The 24,365-nt window shown below is 39.1% G+C and overlaps 1 protein-coding gene across 2 annotated transcripts in view; it reads left to right on the top strand.

Annotated features, from left to right (window-relative positions):
• Nucleotides 1-14,980: 14,980 nt before the first annotated feature.
• The window catches only part of scarb2a (scavenger receptor class B, member 2a), an 86,295-nt gene continuing 76,910 nt past the window's right edge, over nucleotides 14,981-24,365 (top strand). The window contains exon 1 of one of the 2 annotated variants that reach the window (XM_051927789.1): nucleotides 14,981-15,401. In XM_051927789.1, coding sequence (XP_051783749.1) covers nucleotides 15,282-15,401 — 120 coding nt within the window. In that variant the 5' untranslated portion in view covers nucleotides 14,981-15,281. The remainder of the gene's footprint in view (nucleotides 15,402-24,365) is intronic. The other variant, XM_028802313.2, reaches the window with a different exon arrangement.

Here is a 24,365-nt window from a genome sequence, read left to right as displayed (position 1 = left end):
TTGCAGGGAGGCTGATGAAGAGGGAATTACAGTAATCAATACGAGACATTATGAAACAATGAACCAGAGTTTGAGCATCAGAAAAGGACAGAAATGGAAGAAGTCGGGCAATGTTACGGAGATGACAGAATGAAATTTTGGAAAGAGACCTAATGTGTAGCTCACAGTTAAGTGATGAATCGAACAAAACACCAAGATTTCTGACAACAGGAGCAGGTTTGACAAGTGTACCATCAACAGAAATAGAGAAATTGGATGCCTTAGAAAGTTGGGATTTTGGACCTACCAGTAACACTTCAGTTTTATTGGCATTAAGCTTGAGAAAGTTATTTTCCATCCATAGTTTACGATTAGTGATGCATTCAGTGAGTGTGCTGGGAGGTGAATCTGTAGGGGAGTCTGTACTAAGATATAACTGTATATCGTCTGCATAACAGTGCAAGTTAAGGCCATGTCTGCAAATAATCTGACCCAAAGGAAGGATAAAAGTAGAAAAAGTAATAGCCCAAGGACACAGGTGAGGTGGAGGATTTATATCAGCCGAGTGTGACAAACTGTTGCCTATTAGAAAGATATATGATGTGAGCCATTCAAGGGCTAAGCCAGAGATGCCTACAGCAGAGAGACGTGACAGGAGGATCTCATGGTTAACAGTGTGAAATGCTGCACTTAAGTCAAGAAGGAGGAGAATATTAAGGGAACCACAGTCTGCAGACCAGAGAAGATCATTAACTACACGGAGAAGAGCTGTCTCAGTGCTGCGCTCATAGAGTGTATTGTCTAGAAGAAAAGCATGGAGTTGTGTGGCAACCACGCGTTCCATCAACTTATCCAAAAAAGGAAGATTAGAGATAGGCCTGTAAGTGGAGAGAGAAGACTAGAATGTCAGAGACGTAGCCACCAAATGGACACAAAGACAGACACACAGATGCTCATCCTTCATTTAAGGTGGATTTATTTGCCTTTAAACAAATTGTAGTCCAATTGTAATAAGCATTACAAGATTTTCAGATAAAAGTATAAAACAGTTATATAAATATTTACACAAGACACGAATGATTTTAACAGTGTTTTATAGTGGTTGCTTCAAATGTTTAAGCTTTGGAATAGAGAATAAATAATTGAAATCAATAAAATTCTGTGGACTCACAGTGGCATGAATCAAGTTGCAAGTAAGGAATGAGCATAATGCAAATTTAAACACGTTTATTATAGAAGTTGTGATGGACTGCTGTGTTATTTGCCCGGCCTGGAGGCCGAGATACCGGAAAGACCAGGGGAGCAGATTTGCACAGGACGCTGCCTCCCCTGGAATGCTAGAGGGCAGCCCATCGCCCCCCACCCCCCGTGCTTCTCTAACTTCACGGATTCCCGCAGTGTATCATTGGATTTGGAGTTCAGGTAAGCCCTGTTGGGTTCCATGGGACCTACTAGGGGAAATGGAGAGCCCTACATTGGGCTTCCAGATCTAATGAGCCACCCGAAGCACTCCCAGGAGCAGCATAAAAGGAGCCACCTAACCTCACTCGGGGAGCCAGAGTCAGGAGGAAGAGTGACGAAGCTTGCCAGTAGAGGAGTGGAGTGGAGACGGAAAGGAGAGGAAGATGAAAGAGAAGAGAAAAGAAAAGAAAGTGCTGTGTGCTGTTTAAAGTACTGTGCTTTAGGGGGAACCAAAGACAAGTGTTTCCCCTTGAAAATGAAATGTGTGTGTTATAAAGACTTGTGCCTAGAGTCTGTCTGTGTCACGGCTGGGTGGCTGGTGTGCCCCCTGGTGGCCACAAAGTCTTCCACCTAAACTTTTGGGGTGCCAGGAATCCTTCAAATCTTCTTAAAAAATAAACAACATGGCAGGTGTCAGGCACTTCAAATGAAAGAAATTAAGGAGAAGTGCATTTAGGACTGAAACCAGAAGTAGTTCTTTACTCAAGGAGTTGTGGGAACCTGGAACAAACTATTGAGACATGTTATTGAAGCAGAAACCTTAACAATGTTTAATAAGTCTCAGGATGAGACTTCGCTAATAGCTAAGCAAACAAGCTTAATTGACTGAATGGTGTCCTCTTGTTGGCCAAATTTCTTAAGTAAAGACCATCACATTCATCCCATGAGTGGCAGAAATAAGTAAAATAAAAATACTTCTCCTCATTATATAGTGGGCTAATCAATTTGTGTGTCCAAAATTCAACCTAATTAGTGATGCTTTCATCGGGAAGGATCCATTGTTACTGGTCCTTCATCACCCTTTTATAGAAGTTAGCTTGTTGACGCTCTCCACAATCTCAAAATTAATAGACATAAATAGACACAAAATTAAAAGACATAAATTATTAGGATCATTTCAAGTTAATAAGTTAGAAATTGCTTGCTTTTTTGTATATTAATGTACATCCTTTACGTGATTTGTAAAGTTTGTTCATTGACGTCAACACAAAAAAAAAACAAAAGGAAAATTGCAAACTGACTGACAAGCAAGAAAATGCTTAACGAAAAATAATTCAACACAAAAAATATGTAATCTTCATTAACAAAACTGACAAAAAAATATCAAAACAAGCAAAAAACTAAGAGAAGGAAATCCATAACACATGATAATCTGAGCCACAATAAGAAATCCAATTCTTAACATGCACACAACAAAAATGAAATTCATTCCAAAAAAAAAAAAAAAACGCTGTGTTACTACACATTTAAAAAATATCAATCCACATTGCTACAGTATGTCACATTGAGCTGGTCTAATTAAACAAACATTTCAATTACAATAAGGAAGTACCTTCTGAATAACAAAATTAATGTCTAAAGCTCTTAATGGCCAGACATAAAGCTGGGAATTTAGAGGCAGGTACACTACCACAGGAAATGCTGTTATTTGGACCCTAGTTTGGTTCCTGATTGAATTGGAGCATCTAGAATGCTGACTTTCAGTTGAAAAATGGTGTGGACTGGGATTTAAGATATGCAAACCATGTAAAGAATGCCTAGATATCTCCATTGGAAGACCTGCAGTAGAAAAAAAAAGTGCTGCAACGTGTCTGAGTGAAACACACAGAAGTAATGAACATCATCCCCTCTCACATTCTTGACAGGCCTAGGGACTGAAAAGGAGTAACAGCAAGACTCCGTCACACCACGCAGCTGTTGCCTGAACATTTCACTCACTGTATTTTAGGATGAAACTGAACCTGAACCTGCTGAAGCCTGGCTTTCTTTAAAATATATTATATTTAGGTTAGGAGCAAATCATAAATAGGAAATAGACCTACCAGAAAGTCTACGCTTGTCCCCCTTTAGGATATGCAGCATGTTTGGGTATAGTATGGGGTCACCACAGCTCATCCATATTTTTTAAAAATGGCTTGACCATTTTTATTTTTAGCCAAGAAGATATTTATTCGTAGACTTCTAAAATAGGACAAAATGATGATATTCTTTTTAATGTGCTGAATGTGTTTGCTCATTGATTTTTATCAAGTTCATTCATCTAACGTAAAGATTCATTCTCAGGCTTTTCAAAATGCTCGGTTAATTTTATACGTTTTAACTGTGATCTTCATGAGTATAACTCCATTACATTGTCAGAAAGTTACTTTTTGGAACCAGATTCAAAACCCACTTTTTAAACTGTAAATTCATAAATAGCTTGACCTCACCCTCCCTTAGAGAACGTATTAAATCCTGTATTCTACAGGGTCTTAACATTTTCATATAAATCAAATTATTATAGGAGGCAAAGAGTTTAGTTTGAAGGCCCTCATGCTGTGGAATGATTTAAATGATGATATTAGAGAGGGCCAAAATCAACACAAATAAAGGAGGAAAATTTAGGACAGAAAATGTTTTGATAGGGTGGCATGGTGGCGCAGTGGTAGTGCTGCTGCCTCGCAGTAAGGAGACCTGGGTTCACTTCCTGGGTCCTCCCTGCATGGAATTTGCATGTTCTCCCTGTGTCTGCGTGGGTTTCCTCCGGGTGCTCTGGTTTCCTCCTACAGTCCAAAGACATGCATGTTAGGTGCATTGCCGATCCTAAATTGTCCTTAGAGTATGTGTGTCCTGCGGTGGGCTGGCGCCCTGCCCAGGATTTGTTCCTGCCTTGCACCCTGTGTTGATAGATAGATAGATACTTTATTAATCCCAGGGGGAAATTCACATACTCCAGCAGCCAAAAATATTAAATTAAAGAGTAATAAAAAATGCAGGTAAAAAACAGACAATAACTTGAATAATGTTCAACGTTTACCCCCTCTGGTGGAATTGAAGAGTTGCATAGTTTGGGGGAAGAATGATCTTCTCAGTCTGTCAGTGGAGCAGGACAGTGACAGCAGTCTGTCGCTGAAACTGCTCCGATGGCTCCAGCAGACCCCCGTGACCCTATGTTAAGATATAGCGGGTTGGAAAATGACATGACAATATTTTGATTGACTGTATTAAAAAGTCTTTGCTCTTCTTTTTTTCTTCGTACAGATAGACTTGGCGTCACTGCTGTTTTACATTCTAAAGTTGTTTGTCCACATCTTGGAATGAGACATTGGTGTAGACACGTCATTGCCAATTATAGACCCAATGTCAGGCCTTCATGGTCATTTGCGATTCCTGGGGTGCATTGCGGACCGCTGGAATCTAAGACTAGAATTGTTGATACTTTAGGAAATCGAAATGTGTGTGACTAAATGTATGAGTGTGCCCTGTAATAGATTGTCTTACACCCCTGCCAAGACAGACTGGTCCACTAGAACTCTAAAACTGGACTGTGTGTGTTTAGGAAAGAGATTCATGGATGGATCTCAATTATCAGGAGAAGTCAAGTAAATGAACAGTGTAATAAACAGTTCCAGGACCCATATTGAGCCCAGACACTGTACATGTGGAGTTCACACATTCTCACTGTGTCCAGGATCCATTCCAAAGAAATGTGTACATTATTAGGCTTATCGGTAAGTCTAAACTGGCATAGAGTGAATAAGTACATACCCCACAGAGGCAGTGTCAAGGGCTGGGATTCAAACCCAGGATTCTGAACCTTTGAAGCAGAAGCCCTTGTACTCTGTGCCAACATGCTGCCCATTACAAATCCATCCATTCAAGTTCCAACCTACTTATACAATATAGTAAAATTAAAATGCAAACTTTACATGCAACAAGTACACAAAAAACAAATGTTAAACATAAAAGACTGTACAATATGAACCTAGAAATATACAATACTAGCCGTGCCCTGCGGCTCCACCCATATATTAGTGAAAAAGGACAGTGAGGAGGGCCCTGCCCGGCTCCCCACTCCTGACATCATGCTTCCCTCTCCCCTCTGCCCACAGCCTCTGTCTCGGATTAGCGTGAATATATCACTCCTGCAAGCAAACTATGATACATAGCAAAATGAGAGAAGTTGCAAAATCAACTGGAATGTTCAAGCAGATTATAGAAAAAAACATGATCTAAACCCGTTAAGTTGTGAAAAGCAGACAGACTTACAGACAGATGTATATATAGAGATGTGTATATCTACTGTATATTTTTATACTAATTGGTTCTTAAAAATCCCAAAGGTAAATGGTAACCTGCAATTGCTAAGCGCTTTGAGTAGTGAGAAAAGCGCTATATAAATGCAAAAAGAATTAAAAGAATTAAGGGATATCTTGATCAAAAAATGGCCACTGCAGAACACTTTGAACAGAAAGAAGGTTGCAACATTTAGTAACAGCCAAACAAAACTATTACTACAAAACAAGATGAACAGCCACAGTAGCAGCTGTGGCCAGGTGCAGGAACTGCAGACTGGCATATAATGAGTTGGGGCGTCAACCGGGTTGTCCTGTTTAAGGTGAACTGCCCTGGCTTTGGGCAAAGGAAAAGAACACACTAAAGATAACAGAGGTCCTTTGTGGCAGTCAGTTTGAGGAGGTCGATCTAGTGGTACGCTCCTCAAGTAAGTAAAGTAAGTAAGTGAAGCCATCCTTCCAGGAGTCTGGATACTTTATTCTCCCAGGACTGGAAGGGGTGGGGTCAGGTACCCTCACTGGGCAGTTTCTCTGTGTTGCGGGGAGAGAAGGAGAAGACAGAGTTACTGACAGTGACCCCTCTTGGTCCAGTGAGTCATTACATAAACTGACAGAGCCCATGAGGAGATCCATAGACGAGTTTACCATGAGTAGACTATACTGAAATAATGATCCTCGAGGCGTGATTTAAATGCTCAGACTGATGAAGATTCTTTAAATAATTATAGCAGGAGGTCATTCCCAAATTTAGGGGCCCTTTTGTTAAAAGCTCTGTCTCCTGCAGGAGTTTTATTCATGACAGAAATTTTAAGCACACCTGTGTCTTTATATCATAATGTAGACTCTGGAATACGGACATTGATGTGTTCTGCCAGTGGCATATTAAACGACTTCTGGTAGGAGAGGTGCTCAGAGTTGATGACTGCAGTTACTGATCCTGTCACCTGTCTGTCAGATTACACGGGTTATAAATTGACTCTGTGACGACTTTTCAGCACAGTTTCAAATTTTTGAAGTATTGTCAGCTCAGACTTTATCTGACAGCCAATAATGTGCTATCCAAAACCTTTAGAGTTGCAATCTCTGTCTTTTTTTCTTTTTTGGCATTATATCATGCAAGTAAAACATGCAACATCAGACAGATGAGTCTCTCTTCTGTCAGCGAGGTGCCAAACACCCGTGGCCTTTATTCTTCACAGCTGTGTTATATGCTTTGTACTTCTGGCTGAGTACTCATTGGTTCTCGCACTCGCACTCACACTCGCACTCACATAGGCAGCATTACGACTTAAGGCACCTCTGCATGAGAGCCACCTTTTTCCACCCTCTCAAACGTATACAATTTTCAATGTCTGGAAAACATTCAGGATTAAATCACTTAGAGATCTGTATATAGACAATGTCTTTGCATCCTACGAACAATTACACTCCAAATTTAACTTTCCAGCAACACATTTCTTACTTCTTCTTTTTTTTTCTTCTTCTTTCAGCTGCTCCCATTAGGGGTTTCCACAGCGGATCACCTTCTTCCATATCTTTCTGTCCTCTGCATCTTGCTCTGTTACACCCATCACCTGCATGTCCTCTCTCACCACATCCATAAACCTTCTCTTAGGCCTTCCTCTTTTTCTCTTGCCTGGCAGCTCTATCCTTAGTATCCTTCTCCCAATATACCCAGCATCTCTCCTCTGCACGTGTCCAAACCAATCCAATCTCGCCTCTCTGACTTTGTCTCCCAACCGTCCAACTTGAGCTGACCCTCTAATGTGAATTTCCCCTTGGGATTAATAAAGTATCTATCTATCTATCTATCTATCTATCTATCTATCTATCTATCTATCTATCTATCTATCTATCTATCTATCTATCTATCTATCTATCTATCTATCTATCTATCTATCTATCTATCTATCTATCTAATGTACTCATTTCCAATCCTATCCATCCTTGTACACCCAGTGCAAATCTTAGCATCTTTAACTCTGCTACCTCCAGCTCTGTCTCCTGCTTTCTGGTCAGTGCCACTGTCTCCAACCCATATAACATAGCTGGTCTCACTACCATCCTGTAGACTTTCTCTTTCACTCTTGCTGATATCCGTCTGTCACAAATCACTCCTGACATTATTCTCTACCCATTCCACCCTGCCTGCACTCTCTTTTTCACCTCTCTGCCACTACCTTCAAATCAGTAACCTTGCTAAACAGAACCTGCCCAATTTCCCTCATCTCCCGCCTACCTCTATGCCGGAAAATATATTGATCCGTCTTGAGGACTCAGACAGTATTTCCATAATGTATAAAACCATTTTACAGTCCCTCCATTTCAAAGATTCAAGAGGACAGTGGGAAAAGGATCTCTCACTCAACATCTCAGAAAAGAAGTGGAAGGTAGCAATGCACAGAATTCACTTGAGCTCCATATGCGCAAAGCATAGAATTATTCAACTCAAAATTATATATCGAGCACATCTGTCTTGCTTAAAATTGTCCAAAATGTTTCCAGGGCAAGATTTGCAAACGCTGCAATCAAGTTCCAGTCTCATTGGGCCATATGTTTTGGATGTGTCCCAAATTAACATCATTCTGGACCAAAATCTTTAAATGCCTATCAGACAGCCTTAGTATCACAATCCCTCCTAACACATTAACAGCTGTGTTTGGTGTACGTACTTCCAGGTGGGCTTATAGTGGAGAAGGACAAACAAACTGTAATTGCCTTTACAGGTACTTCACTATTGGCACTTAGACTTATCTTGCTCAACTATTCTAGTCAATGGGTAACTGATGTTTTATACTATTTGAAATTGGAAAAAAACAAATTCGCACTTAGAGGATCTGTACAAAGCTTTTTCAAAACCTGGCAGGATCTGATCAATAACATTTTAGAATAAGTATTTAAATTGAGAAGGCAGGTTCTTTCCCCTCTTTTACTCCATTTATCTTTATTCATTTATTAATTTACCTATGTACTTATTTTTACTAGCTTAAAGTTTTACTCTGCTGGCCTAGCTCTCTTTCTCAAAGGGGTGGGGGTTGATTTGTTTTGAAGCTATTTTCATAAAACCTGATTTATCTGCATGGAATGCTATTTAAAATTAATAAAATCAAAAAAAAAAAAGCATTGCGACTTATGACCAAATCTAATCTGTTTGATTTTGTTGGGGTGAGTCGCAGACTACGGGGTATGTCAGACTATCCATCCATCCATTATCCAACCCGCTATATCCTAACTACAGGGTCACAGGGGTCTGCTGGAGCCAATACACAACTGTATTCTCAGGAGTGTGCCATGACTCCCCGACTCAGTATGATTATATAAAAAATGTCTGACTGAAAATCGCTGGAAGAGTCATGTGATATGATAGGGTCTTAAATAACCACGGGTTAAACTATTTATTTCCTTACAATTGCTTCGTCCTGGGATGAACGTTAACCTGCATCCAGCCCTGCAAGCAAGTCCTCCAAATTACAGGGAAAACTTGGGGGTTGGTGGCAGGATTGGCACTCCAGCCACCATAAAAAAACCTCACACTGTTCCAGTGAGGTGCTGAGGTGTCACCCTCTGCACTCAGGTCCCGATCCAGGTGGTTTGTCATGTGGTGGGTGCGGCAACATGCTATCAGCACATGTTCCCAACATCTATGTAAGAAGAAGACTTTTAAAATTATCTCTGTTTGGAGTTAACTATTGTGGAGTTTCAACAGGAAAACCCCTTTGTTGCTGGTTGGCAGCAGTTCAAAATACAAACCTTCTACTGAAAAACACTGATGCATGGTTATTTAAAGTACAACTAATGGCATGATGCTGATCTCACTGGGCGATAGATAGACTGAAGGTGGAACAATCGTTCTTCATCCAGGTCATCAGCTTCCTAGATGAGGGGGAAAGGACCGTGGGAAACTGGTCACCAATAAGATCCGCAGTACACTCATGCATAGGACACAATAAGAAGTAAGAGTAAGAATCAAGGGACCTGAGCAACCGAGGAACAAAGCACAACTCACCACACAACTCAAGTAGAGTGCTTTGGTTTCACTGCTAAATACAGCAGATTGGTACAGAAGTTACTTCATGTAAAGTTTCCAAATGACATTTTCCAAGAAAAAAACTTAGAGAGGCATGTCACACACGTGCATCTGAAGTTTGATTTCCAGGCTCATTGGAGGTATGCATTACCACCCCAGGACATGAGGGGGAGCCGTTGCTGACAGTATTTGTCCTTTTTCTCCCACAGCCTTGATAAACTTCCCCGCGGATGGAAACTAACTCCGTCCCTTCTGGTCCCTCCGCTATAAAACCTGTCACGATCTGCTTGACTTCTAAATGCACAGCTACCAAAAACACTTCCAAGGTTGCCCACTAGAGGGGGAAAAACACTGTTAAAATACCCTGACTAGGAACCTAAAGGTCCGAAATGAATGTTGATAAAATAAGGTTTATTTTAGTGAAAAAAGGCTGTGCAAGCCCCAAAGCTCCGAACAGCGCAAAGGAGATGCCTGAAAAGGCAAGGCGATACACAGTAAACAAAGTCCCAGTGCAGAATCCAAAAATTGTGATCGAAAACAGAGCAGAGGTTCGGAAATAACAATAAACACAGTCCAAATCTAAAATGCAGAGGCAAGATTAAAAAAAAACAGAGCGAGGTTCAAAAATCAAGAAAATCACAAAACAATAACAAAGCACAGCAAACTCACAATAACCCTTCACACCTGGCGTATTCAATGAACCGGCAGGAACTATGGGAGGCCCTCCCTAATACAGGGTGGAGAGCCGTCCCTGGCGGTGATTGGCAGGTGGCCCACGCCCTTGGGGAGCCACCCACAAAACAGAAGGGACATTACCTAGGCCCTTCTCCTTTTCCAACATACAAACAGAAAAAAACGTACATAATAAATAAAATAAACATAAATACAAATAACGGACATAAAAGTTGACAAAATAGACCCAAAATATGAATTTAAACCCCAGCTAGGGGGAAATGCTGGCTGAAACACGACAAAACCTGAGGTGCTCCCGTCACAGTGCTTCTGCCTGAATACTGAATCCTCTCATTTATTCTTTAGTTCACACTGCTTTTAATATAACTCTATTACAGGTGCCATTAAGTTCCTGTTTATTTTTTGGACACTAAATATTAAAAGGGGTAACCAGGTTGGTGCACCAACATTTCCTCTATGACAAGTGTCTTCCCACAGTCAATGACAGGCTTTTATTAACTTCATGCAGAAATGAAGGTGTGTGGTGCTCAGAGTAATGCACATATTAAAAACAATATTTGACTGGCATGAAATAAAACAATAACGATTGATGCTTCACAGTCCAACTAGACTCTCAAGCTGACATTGTTGAATGCTGCAAAGCCCCCTAGTCAGTTAAAAAAAGAAGCTTATCCTCTACTAGAGCAAGTTTGATGAAATCTCTACGAGTCAGTAAACAGACAGGAGAAACTTGTCTGTTGTGTCTTTAATTCTCCCCTTGGCAAATGCTGAAGAGGGAGCGTCTGTGACAGCAGTCTGCTACAAAATGGTCAGAGTGGTCAAAATAATAAAGGTAGAGGTCAGTTTTATAAACAACTGAATTTGCATAAGAGTGCTGATTAATGCATACATTTACTCTGATTGGGTCATTGGTTTACACCCAAATGACAAAATGAAACAAAAGTCTGTTGTACCACACTCTTGTTCTTCTCAGATCTATTTTGTTCCATCTATTACCCTCAAAATCTCTGGGTATATTACAACTGTCCAGGCTTGTTGTTTACAGGGCATCTGCCACTCTCTCAGTCATACATTTGGTGCATGACATCAATCTTCTCCAGGTACATTCTTGTCTTTGTTGTTCGCTTCTCCTTTTTCTGATTTCCTGATATGTCTGAACAGGTTTCTGACATTTATTAAACCTTTTATATTTCTAAGATGGATGCTATATTTTAATATGAAAAGCATACCAAAACACTTTATGCTGCAGTAACTATTTTACCTTTAAATGCCTATGTGACCGCTAAGTCTAATTTTTCTTCCACATATGCCACATAAATCCAAGTGTATCTGAATGTGTGGCATTTTAAATTATACTGTTTCTATTTTTCAGTCCAGGTTGCTAATTAATAGACACACAAACTTTTATTAAACACATTGGATAAATAATACAAACTTTACGTTTTTTAGAAAAAGCAGAACCCAGATCAGTACATGCCAGGTCTCAGATGGCTAAAGGTGTTCATGGACAGCAAAGTAACACTTAATCCAATCTCATCTGGAAGTCCTCTTCCCAGTAGATGTTTTATACCTAATTTGATTATGACAACAAGTAGCCTGACACTTGTTTGCTGGCAGCACCACATGATGCATCCTTCATAAGGAGGTCATAAAGTCAATAAAGCAATCTGTCCAGATGGAATTTCAGGGTGTGTTTTACGAACGTGAAGCAACCAATTAGCTGACGTCCTGAAGTGACAACTTCAATTTTCGCTGAAAGAATCTGTGGTCCCCGCCTACTTCAAAAGGACAATAATTATCTTTGTGCCTAAGAAAACAAAAGTGGATTGTCTGAATGACTACAGTTTGGTGGACGTCACTTTAATCGTAATAAAGTGTTTTGAGAGACTGGTGTAGGGGCACATTAAAAAGAAGATTACAACATAGTCACCTTCAGTTTGCATATCACCACAGAGGATGCTTGCCCTTCATAACATCCAACCATCCATTTTCCAACCCGCTGAATCCGAACAAAGGGTCACGGGGGTCTGCCGGAGCCAATCCCAGCCAACACAGGGCACAAGGCAGGAACCAATCCTGGGCAGGGTGCCAACCCACCGCAGGACACACACAAACACACCCACACACCAAGCACACACTAGGGCCAATTTAGAATCGCCAATCCACCTAACCCGCATGTCTTTGGACTGTGGGAGGAAACCGGAGCGCCCGGAGGAAACCCACGCAGACACGGGGAGAACATGCCAACTCCACGCAGGGAGGACCCGGGAAGTGAACCCAGGTCCCCAGGTGTCCCAACTGCGAGGCAGCAGCGCTACCCACTGCGCCACCGTGCCGCCCCTTCATAACATTCATACGATAATAAAAGTTGTTATTCAAGAGTCCTGTTTATGGATTATAGGCAAGCATTTAACACTGTTGTACTAGCACAACAGACCACCACACTCCTCAATTTAGGACTTAGTGCCAACCACTGCCATTTTACTTTGAACTTGCTAACCAACAAACTACATGATGTAGACTGGCAGCATCACATCCTCCACACTGAAATGTCGGCACAAGCACTACACAAAGTAGTGTCCTGAGGATTCTCTGATACTTCACCTTCAACAATGTGGCCAAACACAACTCCAGTTCCGTCATTAAATTTTCTGATGACTTTACAATCTACCATCACAGACCTGATCAGGAACAATCATGAGAAAGCTGTCATAGAAGAGGTCCACCTGCTGACTCAGTGGTGCCAGGACAACAATCTCACCGTTAATGTCAGCATAACCAAGGAGCTGGTAATAGACATCAGGTAGCAGGGTCAGACCACACTTCCATCTGTATCAAACTGGATGCTTCTTTAAATTTCTGGAAGTGACTATCATTGAAAAACTGAAGTGGGAACAACACATTTCGGCTCTTGTCAAAAAGAATCGTTAGAGCCCCCACTACCTTAGAAGTCAACAGGACAGCTGACATTTGAACTTCTACAGATGCACAAGCAAGTCCATTCTCACTGGCTGCATCGCATCCTGGTATGGCACCTGCTGGGTTAAAACATATAAAGCACTGTCAGCACAATAGATGTAACAGGGGCTCGGGAGGGATTTCAGGTTTGAAGCTCTCCGAAAATATTTTCAAAAGACATTTCCAACTGATTGATCACAGACAGAATTATGATGTGTACTTTTCCCTTCATTCCACTGCCTCGTGTCAATGAATTCCTGTCTATGCCCCAGAAAAGCACTACAGAGAGTGGTGAAGGTGGTACAAAATATTACCAGCACCCAGCTGCCCTCTTTTGAGGACATATCCAACCCTTGCTGCCTTAGAAAGGAAACAAAGTCCTCAGCTATCCTGCAGCTGTTTTCTCACACCCTCCTTCTGGCAAACAGTACAGGACCACTGGCACTCACATTGGTAGTTTCTGGGACAGTTTCTATCTATAGGTCATAAGGTTGCTGAACAGCTGATTATAATAACAAACATTGTAACATACACTGCATATATAAACAGTTTGCAAATATATAATGTATATTATTGTGTATTTATGTGTACATATACAGTACCTATATGTGTGTGTCTGTGTGCTGCATGCTATGCCAACTTTTTATGTATTTGTCTTTTCTTAGTAATGTATTATTGGCAATTGTTCTGAGGAGACCTGCAAGTAAGAATTTAATTGTATTAATTGTAGTATACGTAATGTACTACATAGGCCTACACGATAATAAACTTAACATGAACTCAATAAAAAGCGTGATTTAAAATTAAAATTCTATTCACTTCTGAATGTTATTTGAAACAACACCAACAAAGTAGAAATTCATTGAAATAAACAATACACAATTATTCAATTATGCGTCATATTCACTCCATAACAGCGGAATCACTGCGTACACAAATAAACGCGCCTGTGACGCTTTGATCCTCTATGGCTGAGAATAACACACCACTATGGGTCGATCGTATACTTTGTCATATTCAGCCAATCGTATCACTGAACTGTTCAACGTATGAGACTCAGAGGCGGGGCTTACATCAATCGGCCAATGGACAGACGCTGTGGTTAATGCGGGCAGGTTGTCGCGGTTACATCTCACTGAGCGTATTAAAGAATCAGCGGGGGATGGAAGGGGGTAGCCGGAAAACAAAGACTTTCATGAAAGGTGGGGTGTGAAAGATGCGCCTCGCGTGTAGATTGAGGCTTCCAAGTAAGAAAAAAAAAAAGTCCAACAACCCATGAAAGTCACACGCATTACCATTTTATATTCTGTGAAAGTTTAGCGTGTAGTAATGAGTAACTTCTTGCCGCCCGCAGTTACCTCCGAAAATCTTCATGTAATGTTCAATGAAAACAAGTATTTTCCAAAATCCAGCGAAGTAGAAGCGTTGATACTGACCAAAAATGAAAACTGGGTAACCGTTTCAAGCACTCCTGAAGTATGTCCGTCAGTATATTCGCGGTTATTTTAACAGCTTCACTAAGCATGTGGCTTTTCTCTTTAAGATTTTACAAAAAAAATTAATAAACACGAAAGATCATATTCACCATCTTTACTTGGTTTCGCAAATGCTCTGAAAGCTTTGTATGCAGTCATCGGTAACAAAAAAAACCAAATAGTAAACGTATGGTACTTGGGCAGCCTTAAAATTGACTTTCATTGACTTCGCTATAGTAAGGGGGCTTGCGTGCTTTCCGCGTGACTGTGAGCATGTGCGTGCACGCGCGTGAGTGAGGTAGAGGAAAGGGGCGGAAGAATGTGTGTCTGTCGTCTTTTCTGAGCTGCCAGTTTGTGTTTTCCACTCTCTGTTGTAAACTGGAGGAGGAGATAAGAGAGTTTGAGATTAAAAAAAAAAAGATTGAAACCCACAGGACAAGTCAGCAGTTACTTGAAAAAGTATTGGCCTGTCAGCATGAAGTTAGCAACTGCAGGATAGCGGCGTGTCAGTGAAGTGTGGAGCGTGGATAACTGTTTAGCTCGTCTGTGTGCTTACATCGTAATTATCGCCAGTTGTCATTAGCTGTTTATTTATTTTTTATTGTTTCTAGTTTAATTCGCTACAGCCTGAGAATGAAAAGGTCATGTGGAATTTACGCGACTGGGATTATCTCTGCTCACCTACTTATTATTGGGATCGCCCTCCTTGTGGCACAGGTTTTCCCGACCTTGTTTGAAAAGCGCCTTAAATCGGTAAGTAATAATTGGAGTTATTTTTCCTAGTAAACTACACTTTTATCTTAACCACTTTCAGTGTTCACTGCTTAAATGAAGCGCGGATAGATAGGAGACCCATTCATTGAAGTGCCCTTGGTGCCGGTGGTCAACTCTTAACTGGGAAGGTGTCTTAGGACGCTATAGCAGTGCACCAGGGTATCCGTGAGACCTCTGGCATCGGAGCACCTTGTCAACTTGCCTTCGTAACAAGTTTTACGTTTTCTTCTTTTCCATTTTGCATGTCAGTTAGTTTTTTCGCTCTTCTCCTTGTCGGCTAAATACAAGAATTGTAAGTGCTGTCCTGCCCATCGGCCGGGAAAAGGGAAGGAGAATCGCATATTCCAAATAGCGTGGCTAGAAGCAGGGAGTATCTGGCGATGAGCAAGTGAATGGACGTGTCAAAGTGTGGCGCGGCTTTGTCTGCTGACAGCCGGCTAGCGGCGCGCATTGTCATGTAGAAAAGAACGTTCGGCGAAACGCTTACTCCATAAAAGAGTCCGTTTGTTCGGAGCTACTAGACAGGTACACGTCGTGTGCCTGGGCAACGATTGCGGGAAGATTACAGAAATGAAGTGTGAAGCCGCAGCTTGTTATATATATCCTGCACGTTCTTTTGTTCCCCTAAGAGATGAATTAGTGCTTGATATTGCGTGAAAATAGCCGAAATGATATAGTCGATCGTGTAAGACAAAAAGTTATTTTGTATAGCTGGTTTACTAAGCAAACAAGAACGTTTAAAAATAATCACGCGCATATGATCCGCAAGTATCCACGCCATGTCTCAAACACCCGCGTTACATATCTACGGTTTATGTATAGTGTATGTAAACTGTGTATAAAAATGAAGTAAGCACTTGTATCGCAGAGGTAAAAATTAGTGATATTTTGATAGTGCAAGGCAGGATTTTTTCTACAAGGTGGTGCGCCAGTCACCTCACTATAAAAAAAATGTAATTAAAGCAGTCAGTCTTGTTTACTGTTTTAATTAAATCATTTGGCAGCCTAGCCTATCATAAACACACCTTGTCAGACTTTAGGCTGGAAAGAAAACAAAGTTTGCAGTTAAGGGTGGGTGCCCCAAAGCATATAATATTTGTTTTGTTGGCCAGTTTGTACGTATTGCTACATAATAAAGTGTCAATGCCTGGTCTTCCAAAAATGTGACCAGGTTGGTTCATTGTACACTAATTCCTAGCAGTATAAAACTAGGTGTTTTCAGTTTATTCTTGTACTGCTGCATGTGTCAAAATGACATTTTTTGTAATTTAAAAGATGAAATCAGAAAACGTCAACTTTTTTTTGGAAGAAATTTAAAATTATGATAAAATCATACTTTTAACTGTTTGTTTTTTAACCTCTTACCATGAAAAGCCTATTCATTTAAAGTGCCTTTTCTAGTTTTCATAGCAGGTTCAGAATTGCTGGAATTATGCCAAAGGCAGTCATTACCAAGTTCATCCAAGTGGCATTAATTTCTCTTCACAGTGACCCCCATTACGAAGCAATTTGTGGTGTATAAAGAAACCATTTATTTCATATACAGCTATCCTGGCCCCCTGTGACTCGGGATTGGATTAAGCAGGTTTATGGATGTTATGTTGCTATCGTCAACATGTCACTTTTTTTTTTTTTAAACATTTAAGAGAGTTTAGTGAATATTTATTTTAAAAAATGAGTTTAGAGAATTTGTGTAAATTAGATTGTTTAATTCATGCACTTTATCAAGCTTGAATGAAATATAATGGACACTAGCAGCACTGTTTGTCAGACAGCAACTAACCCAGGAAGAGGAGCAAGTCCATTACCGTATGCATTCCTTTACTCTTGACAATTAATTGACATTGGCATCCCTAGGATGTGGACTACCCGGGGTACTCTCTGGAAGAATGTGCAAACTTCATACCAACAGAAACTGAGCTGGGATTTCATATCTAGTCTCCTGGAATCTTAACTGATGTGTTGTCATACTTCTCTGTAAATGTAGCTTATGTAACACAGTATGTAAACTTTAATCATGGATATATTCTATATTCAATTTTATATTCTGTAGAACCAAACAGATAAAAGATTGGAAGAGTGTGTTGTATTGGTCTGTGGTACTCTATTGAGGGAGAAGTTATTTTTGTAGCTTGAGTAACAGTGTGCTGATTAAAAAGAGAGAAATAAAAAAAAAAAAAAGTGTTGTTTTAATTTTTGACTGTTTACTAGACACATTTGATAAGTAATAGTGTGAAATCTGCCTACATTTATGTATTGTAATATGGCTAGTTGTGTGTTTATTTGAGATTTCTTAAATTATTTTTAAGCCGGAAAAAAAAAGCCGAAGTTTTGTTTTAGGTTATTTTCATTTAAACTGACTAGCAACTTTATTGTGAATTTCGGAATGAAACACATTTAGTATAGGAAGTAAATTAAGAAAGAGTGAGCCTGCAGTGATTCAACCTCATTTAGCTGATTTTAGAAGTTCTCTAGTGACCATATTTTCTAAATATGGTGTATGGACTGGCGCTCTGTCCAGTAGGTCTTGTGCCCTATGATACTGGAATAGTCAGCTGTGCCTCATCCGTGGTGACCCAGTACTGAGAAAGTCTTTTCATGATATGTTGTTTACTTGTACTGCAATATGTGTTTTGATGCACAGTATATACAACAATAACTATGACAGTAAAAAAACGTTTTAAATGCGAGAAGTTCCCCTTTACAAATAATAATTTCATATGTTTGAACATTCAACCCTTTCATTTCATCAATAAAATCTAAAATCTAAATCTAAGTATAAAGTGTGTGTGTAATAAATATATATTATACACACAACTTCAACTTTAACATAGCCTTTACTGTTATTTATTCTAATAAGCCGTTTTTTTCTTTTCCCCCCTCATAAGAGTTCCAAAAAATTTTGGAAGTAGCTGAGGTATTTATTTCAGAAGTACATTGATTCAAAGAAAAATTATTTTGGAACTTGTGAGGTTTTAGTGACAGTGCATTTGCAAGGGCAGGGCAGGTGGCATGATCACCGTCCAGGAGATGATAAATTATGTGGGTTGCAACAGTAGCTTTATAAGGTAACATTGTCAATATGAGTGGGTTATAATACTAAACTTCAGTTTGTAATTTTTTTTTTTGGAACAGCTTTCCTGATAGGTGTAATGTATTTTATTTTTATTAATACTGTAGATATTTGTGCCAGTTTAGGAATATCCAGTATGCTAGATTTAACCTTGGAAGGTTTGGGTGGGTTATAAAAAAAATAGTGAATTCCTTTTCCTTACTTAATCTTTATATAAAAATTGAGAGCAATATTTTGACATGTGCAGTGGATTCAGAAAGTACTCCTACTGCGTCACTTTCTGTGCACTTTGTTGTATTGTAGATTTAAATGAATACATTTGCCTTTTTCTCGCTCTACACTCAATATCAATCAATATATTAACAAATAAATGCTGTTTAAATCATTGCTATCAAAATCCAAACCATATTATGCCATCGGCACACAGATTAAGTGATTGTTGCTCCATTTCACAAACAGAAACTCAAGCCCGGAGTGATGGCATTGCTTGGTCACTTTAAATGCTTGTACAGCTCACTTAAGTTGTACACCACAGATAGGGGGCAAATCTACCATCAGGGTGCTCTGGGTGTACGTGTAGTGGTCTTTAATGGTAAGGTCCTTTTCGTCTGATATACCCCCTTCCCATCCCTTGACAAAATGATTTTGTCTGAGTGCCGAAATCACCCCTTCCTTCCAGCTTATTGAAACAGTAGAATGTCTGCACTGTGCCAAAATCACCAAGGAGGTAGGTTAGCTAAATGATTGAGTGTTAGATTGCTGATATGAACATGGGGGGGACTACCCCTAACCCTTCCCACTCGATGAAACAACGGAGTGTCCTGGCAATGCTGAAATTACCATTGGGGAAACAAATTAATGAAATGACTGAGTGTCCGGAAGGATCCGAAATCATCACAGGGAGCCCCCCCTGCTTCTTGATGAAAACAATATAGTGTCAAAGTGAATTTTAATGAGAAGGTGTCACCGTGCTGCATGAAACAACCAGTTGCCCGAGCGCTGCATTGTTAAAAGTATGATCAACTTTCTGTTAGGGAGCTGTATTCATTATGCCACCCAGGAATAGTACATAGAGGAGGTGGACATTGTACATAGTTCATGACATTATTTATTTTCAACTGTTCTTATCTGTACAATGCGAAGTATGTTAATTTCATTCCATGAGACATTTAAATGCTCAGCCTGTAAACAGCAGTGCTGTATAGTATGTAATAAGTTAAAGGAAACTACAATTTAATATTTCTTTTGATGCAAACCCTACAAAGGTTTGTAACAGTACTAAATCACAGATCAAAGCATTACATTCAAATCTAACTGAAGCTACCACTTTTGCAGGATCTGCTAATAGGTAAAATTATATTTTATATTTTAAAATTCACATTATTCTTTCCAATTACATGTTTGAATTCAAAAGAATACAGTTTCCTGTAAAGTTGCGTTTTGCAATGACCATCAATAAAAGCCAATTAACTAGACCTAATGATATTAGCCCTTAGGGAGGGGCATGGGGTCAACAAATATTGTATAACATAAAAGTACTCCATTAGTTACATAGTTCTTCTATACATCCGATTAACTTTGGTGCCATAAAAAGAGTTAACACCCAGCTAGTCAATTATATAAACCAATAGTAAATCATCATTATATACCCAAATGGAGAAAACATACCAAAGTTCTGCAACAAAAGAAAAAAGTCAACTATACCCCCCAAAAAACTAAACTACATAAATTGCAATCATAACAATAAATACAGAACAGTTGCTGAAACTAAGAATAAAGTGTAGTGTGAAGATGCAAATCCAGATTGTAGCTATGAAGAAGAGCTTCAAAAGTATATTAAGACCAATGTATGAACACAATGTTCTTTCCCAAAGCTTAAAGAGAGCAAATAAAATCAAAAAACACATGTGTTGTAGGACAAAGTGGGTATTGTTCATTTTGTTAGGCTTTCAGTGGCACGCAAGAGATACAAGAAAACAGACAGTGTTCCTTTTAAGTTGCTAAAATACCTTCCAACTCTACCAACATTTGGTCAGCATTATTTCTAAGCTTTATCTGATAACAAGCAGGCTTAAAAAGCCATTCCTTTAAAGCTTGTAACCACAGGCTGAACTTTGGCTTGCTCTGATGGATAAAATTTCACATCTGGGAGCTGACACTTGGTCTGTGGCTTGTAGGGACTTTGATTTAATCACTAGATATAACACCTTCCTTTAAAACGAGGTGCATACAATGTATTTGTCAGGTCTCTTTGGAGCAAGAAGCTCACCCACTCTTGGGAGCAACAAAGAATGTTTCTTTGGGCATGGAAGCTACACTGTATAGAGTCATGAGGCTGTAAGCCCTGAACTAGATCTAAGACCTACTCTTCTAAGCTTAACCTCTGTGCCAGTAATTGAGCTCAATGTACTGTACTTCTGAAAAGCAGTAAGCTTCATTTCTAACAGCTAGGAACTGCAGAATCAGAGCAAGAAAATGAAGTAGGATCCTTAACATATTAATTACTGGGATTGCTAATGGAAGTGATCATTTGGTTTATTTAAAATCAAAAGATTCTTCTTATCCACATTTTCCTACAGTTTTCTTGGAACACACTGCCACTCTCTGGAACCATGATTAGTGAGTATTACTACCTTAGATCAAAAAGTTTGTCTTCCCTTCCTTAAAGTATTACCTTCCTTCCAAACTGCAATCTTCCTTAACTTAAGTAACTACTGTATAGTGAAGTCTTCCTTACCTGATATAATGTGTAATCACAAAATTAACACAATAAACTATGCAGAAAGTCAACACATTCCCCCAGAGCTTGAAGATTTGCGCAGCATGGTTTAAACCACATGGTTTAACTTAATAAAATGGTAAAATCTTGCTGCTATTTCAAAGCATAAAAAGGCTTTCCTTATTGCCACTTATACCATTCTAGAATTAGCTGTGAAATAAAAGTACCTGATTTGTATATGCTTTGAAAGTTTGAAGTTTTGTGACCAATCCACTGGTAGTTGGATGAAATTTGTCGGTAATACAGTGTAATACACATGGCTGCAGTCATCTGTCCCAACCATCCATTTTCTGCCTGGCATATCCAGTTCATGGTCGCTGAGGCTCAATGTTTATCCCTGCGGCACTGGCTTCAAGATAGGATCAAACCAGGCAAACATCCATATACACATCATTCCAAAATAAAATGCACAGTATTTGTTTAGTGCTTCAAAACATCAACTCTGGCCAGGCATTTGTTAATGATTGGAAGCATAAGACAGATCTCTCCATCATACAACATGCAGCGTGTTAATGGAAGCATGTGATCTAAGATGCTCAATTAGTGGGACTTACTGACACAGCATACCTAATTCCAGAAAACAAATAGGCAAACAATGAATTTTGCTATATTTGTAGGGTATTTTGAAACCAAAGTAATGCTTATTGGTATGACACTTCAAATATGAGTATAACTCATAATATACACATTTGAATACTGGACCAAATGGTGTGTTGTCCCCCTTTTCTGCACTTAGTCAGTCCAGTTCATTGTCTAATTCTGTTATAATACATGGGCATAAGCATAGAAAAAGTGTTAAACACTTATGTTAGGTAGCTTGAAAATCTATAAAACAAAAGCTGTCTTATTGGAATTCTGAAACAAATAATCTTAAATTGACATGTTTGATTTCGCAAAGGTATCCTTAAAATTGGGACAAATCTAAAAAAGCGGGTGAAGATTTGATGAGCTAAAGTATCGGGTGTGTGACATTTGAAGTTTAACTTGTTCATTAAATATTACTGTTGATCAGTGTTGTTAACCAAATAGAATCTTCTCCATATAGTTGTGTAACTATAAATCACACAAACCTGACAAATCGATTTTTTTAACAAACTGCAAAAGTGTGTGTATAAATAAACACATTCTGAATAGTCTTGTTGTTCAGTAATTTATATGCAGTGATATAATAATATTTTGTTTTATTTTTCTGTATTTTAAGCCGAAATGTTTTTTTTTTTTGCAGAAAAGAAAGTGTCTGTGAATAATTTTAGTACATGCATGTTATGATAAATCAAGTAGCCCAGGACAATCATATTCTTTATAAGCTATATGCTAAAATGCTCTCTGAACCAATAAAATCTCTCCATTTGTTGCTACACTGGGGGAGAAACTACCCTCTGTTTCACAAATTCAAGCTCTGTGCACCATGATTGGTATTCTACTTGGTATATGTGTATACAGTATATAAAGTGATAATAGTACAGAGGAAGACTAGCCACCAATACATTGGATCTTACCAGAATAGGTCTAATATTTAAAATCTTGCTTTATGAACTTACCAAATGTATTATAAATAACAATATGAATCATTCTGTTCATTGGGAATGAAGGTGTTAAGTTTAAAAATCCAAAAAGTCTCACTGCGTAATAATTGGTTGCTGATGTCCTCTCCCAGGGGTGTGATGCTGGACAATTTTGATCATTGTGAACTTAAGGTCTTTCACCTAGTTATCTAATGCCTTAAAATACCTCTGCAACCACATGTTTATCTGTTAATACTTTGGTTTTTATTCCCAGTAATTTTTGGGCACAGCTTTCATAGTTTACATTTGACTGCATTAATAGCAACAAATGAAGTTTTTGTTTCACAATCCAATCAATGTTTTAACTTCAATTAAATATAATTTGTTGCAATACCATCTGTTTTGTGCATGTTTATGCAACAGGTACTCCACATGCTTGGATGATGCCCCATTTAAGAAAACAAATACTGTCCAGAACTGGCTATTAGTCTATATATTTATGTTTACCATGTAGTCTGTAATGTTGAATTCTCTCGCAAATGCAAAAAATGATTGATCCTTAAAAGCATCCAGTAAACATGGCCTCCACCATAGTTTGACTATAGTATTTGCTTGATGAGAATATGTAAAAATACAGAATAATGTATACCAAGTTGGCCTTTCTTGGGAAGTTAAGAGCTTTTCTGTGTAAGTAAAGCATTCTATCATAAGGATGTGTAACCACCCTCCTGCTCTACCCTCTTTTTAAAAACCTCCTTTTGAGATCTCAAAATGTAACTATATATACCTGTTTTTTGGAGGAAATTTGTCAGTACCACAGAAACTGAGACACTGGTAGATAGGCATGAGACAATATATTTATCCCAAAATCAGGCTTCACACTGCAATAGTTCCATGATATACAGTGAATCCAGAAAGTATTCACAGCGCATCACTTTTTCCACCTTTTGTTATGTTACAGCCTTATTCCAAAATGGATTAAATTCATTTTTTTCCTCAGAATTCTGCACTTAACACCCCATAATGACAACGTGAAAAAAGTTTACTTGAGGTTTTTGCAAATTTATTAAAAATAAAAAAACTGAGAAATCACATGTATTCACAGCCTTTGCTCAATACTTTGTCGATGCACCTTTGGCAGCAATTACAGCCTCAAGTCTTGTTGAATATGATGCCACAAGCTTGGCACACCTATCCTTGGCCAGTTTCGCCCATTCCTCTTTGCAGCACCTCTCAAGCTCCATCAGGTTGGATGGGAAGCGTCGGTGCACAGCCATTTTAAGATCTCTCCAGAGATGTTCAATCGGATTCAAGTCTGGGCTCTAGCTGGGCCACTCAAGGACATTCACAGAGTTGTCCTGAAGCCACTCCTTTGATATCTTGGCTGTGTGCTTAGGGTTTTTATTTTTTAATAAATTTGCAAAAACCTCAAGTAAACCTTTTTCACGTTGTCATTATGGGGTGTTGTGTGCAGAATTCTGAGGAAAAAAATGAATTTAATCCATTTTGGAATAAGGCTGTAACATAACAAAATATGAAAAAAGTGATGCGCTGTGAATACTTTCCGGATGCACTGTATATGGTTT

This window comes from Erpetoichthys calabaricus, chromosome 5 (assembly GCF_900747795.2).
Source record: "Erpetoichthys calabaricus chromosome 5, fErpCal1.3, whole genome shotgun sequence".
Classification (NCBI taxonomy): Eukaryota; Metazoa; Chordata; class Cladistia; order Polypteriformes; family Polypteridae; genus Erpetoichthys; species Erpetoichthys calabaricus.
Note: the sequence above shows the minus strand (reverse complement) of the source record. Positions and strands in the feature narration are given on the sequence as shown.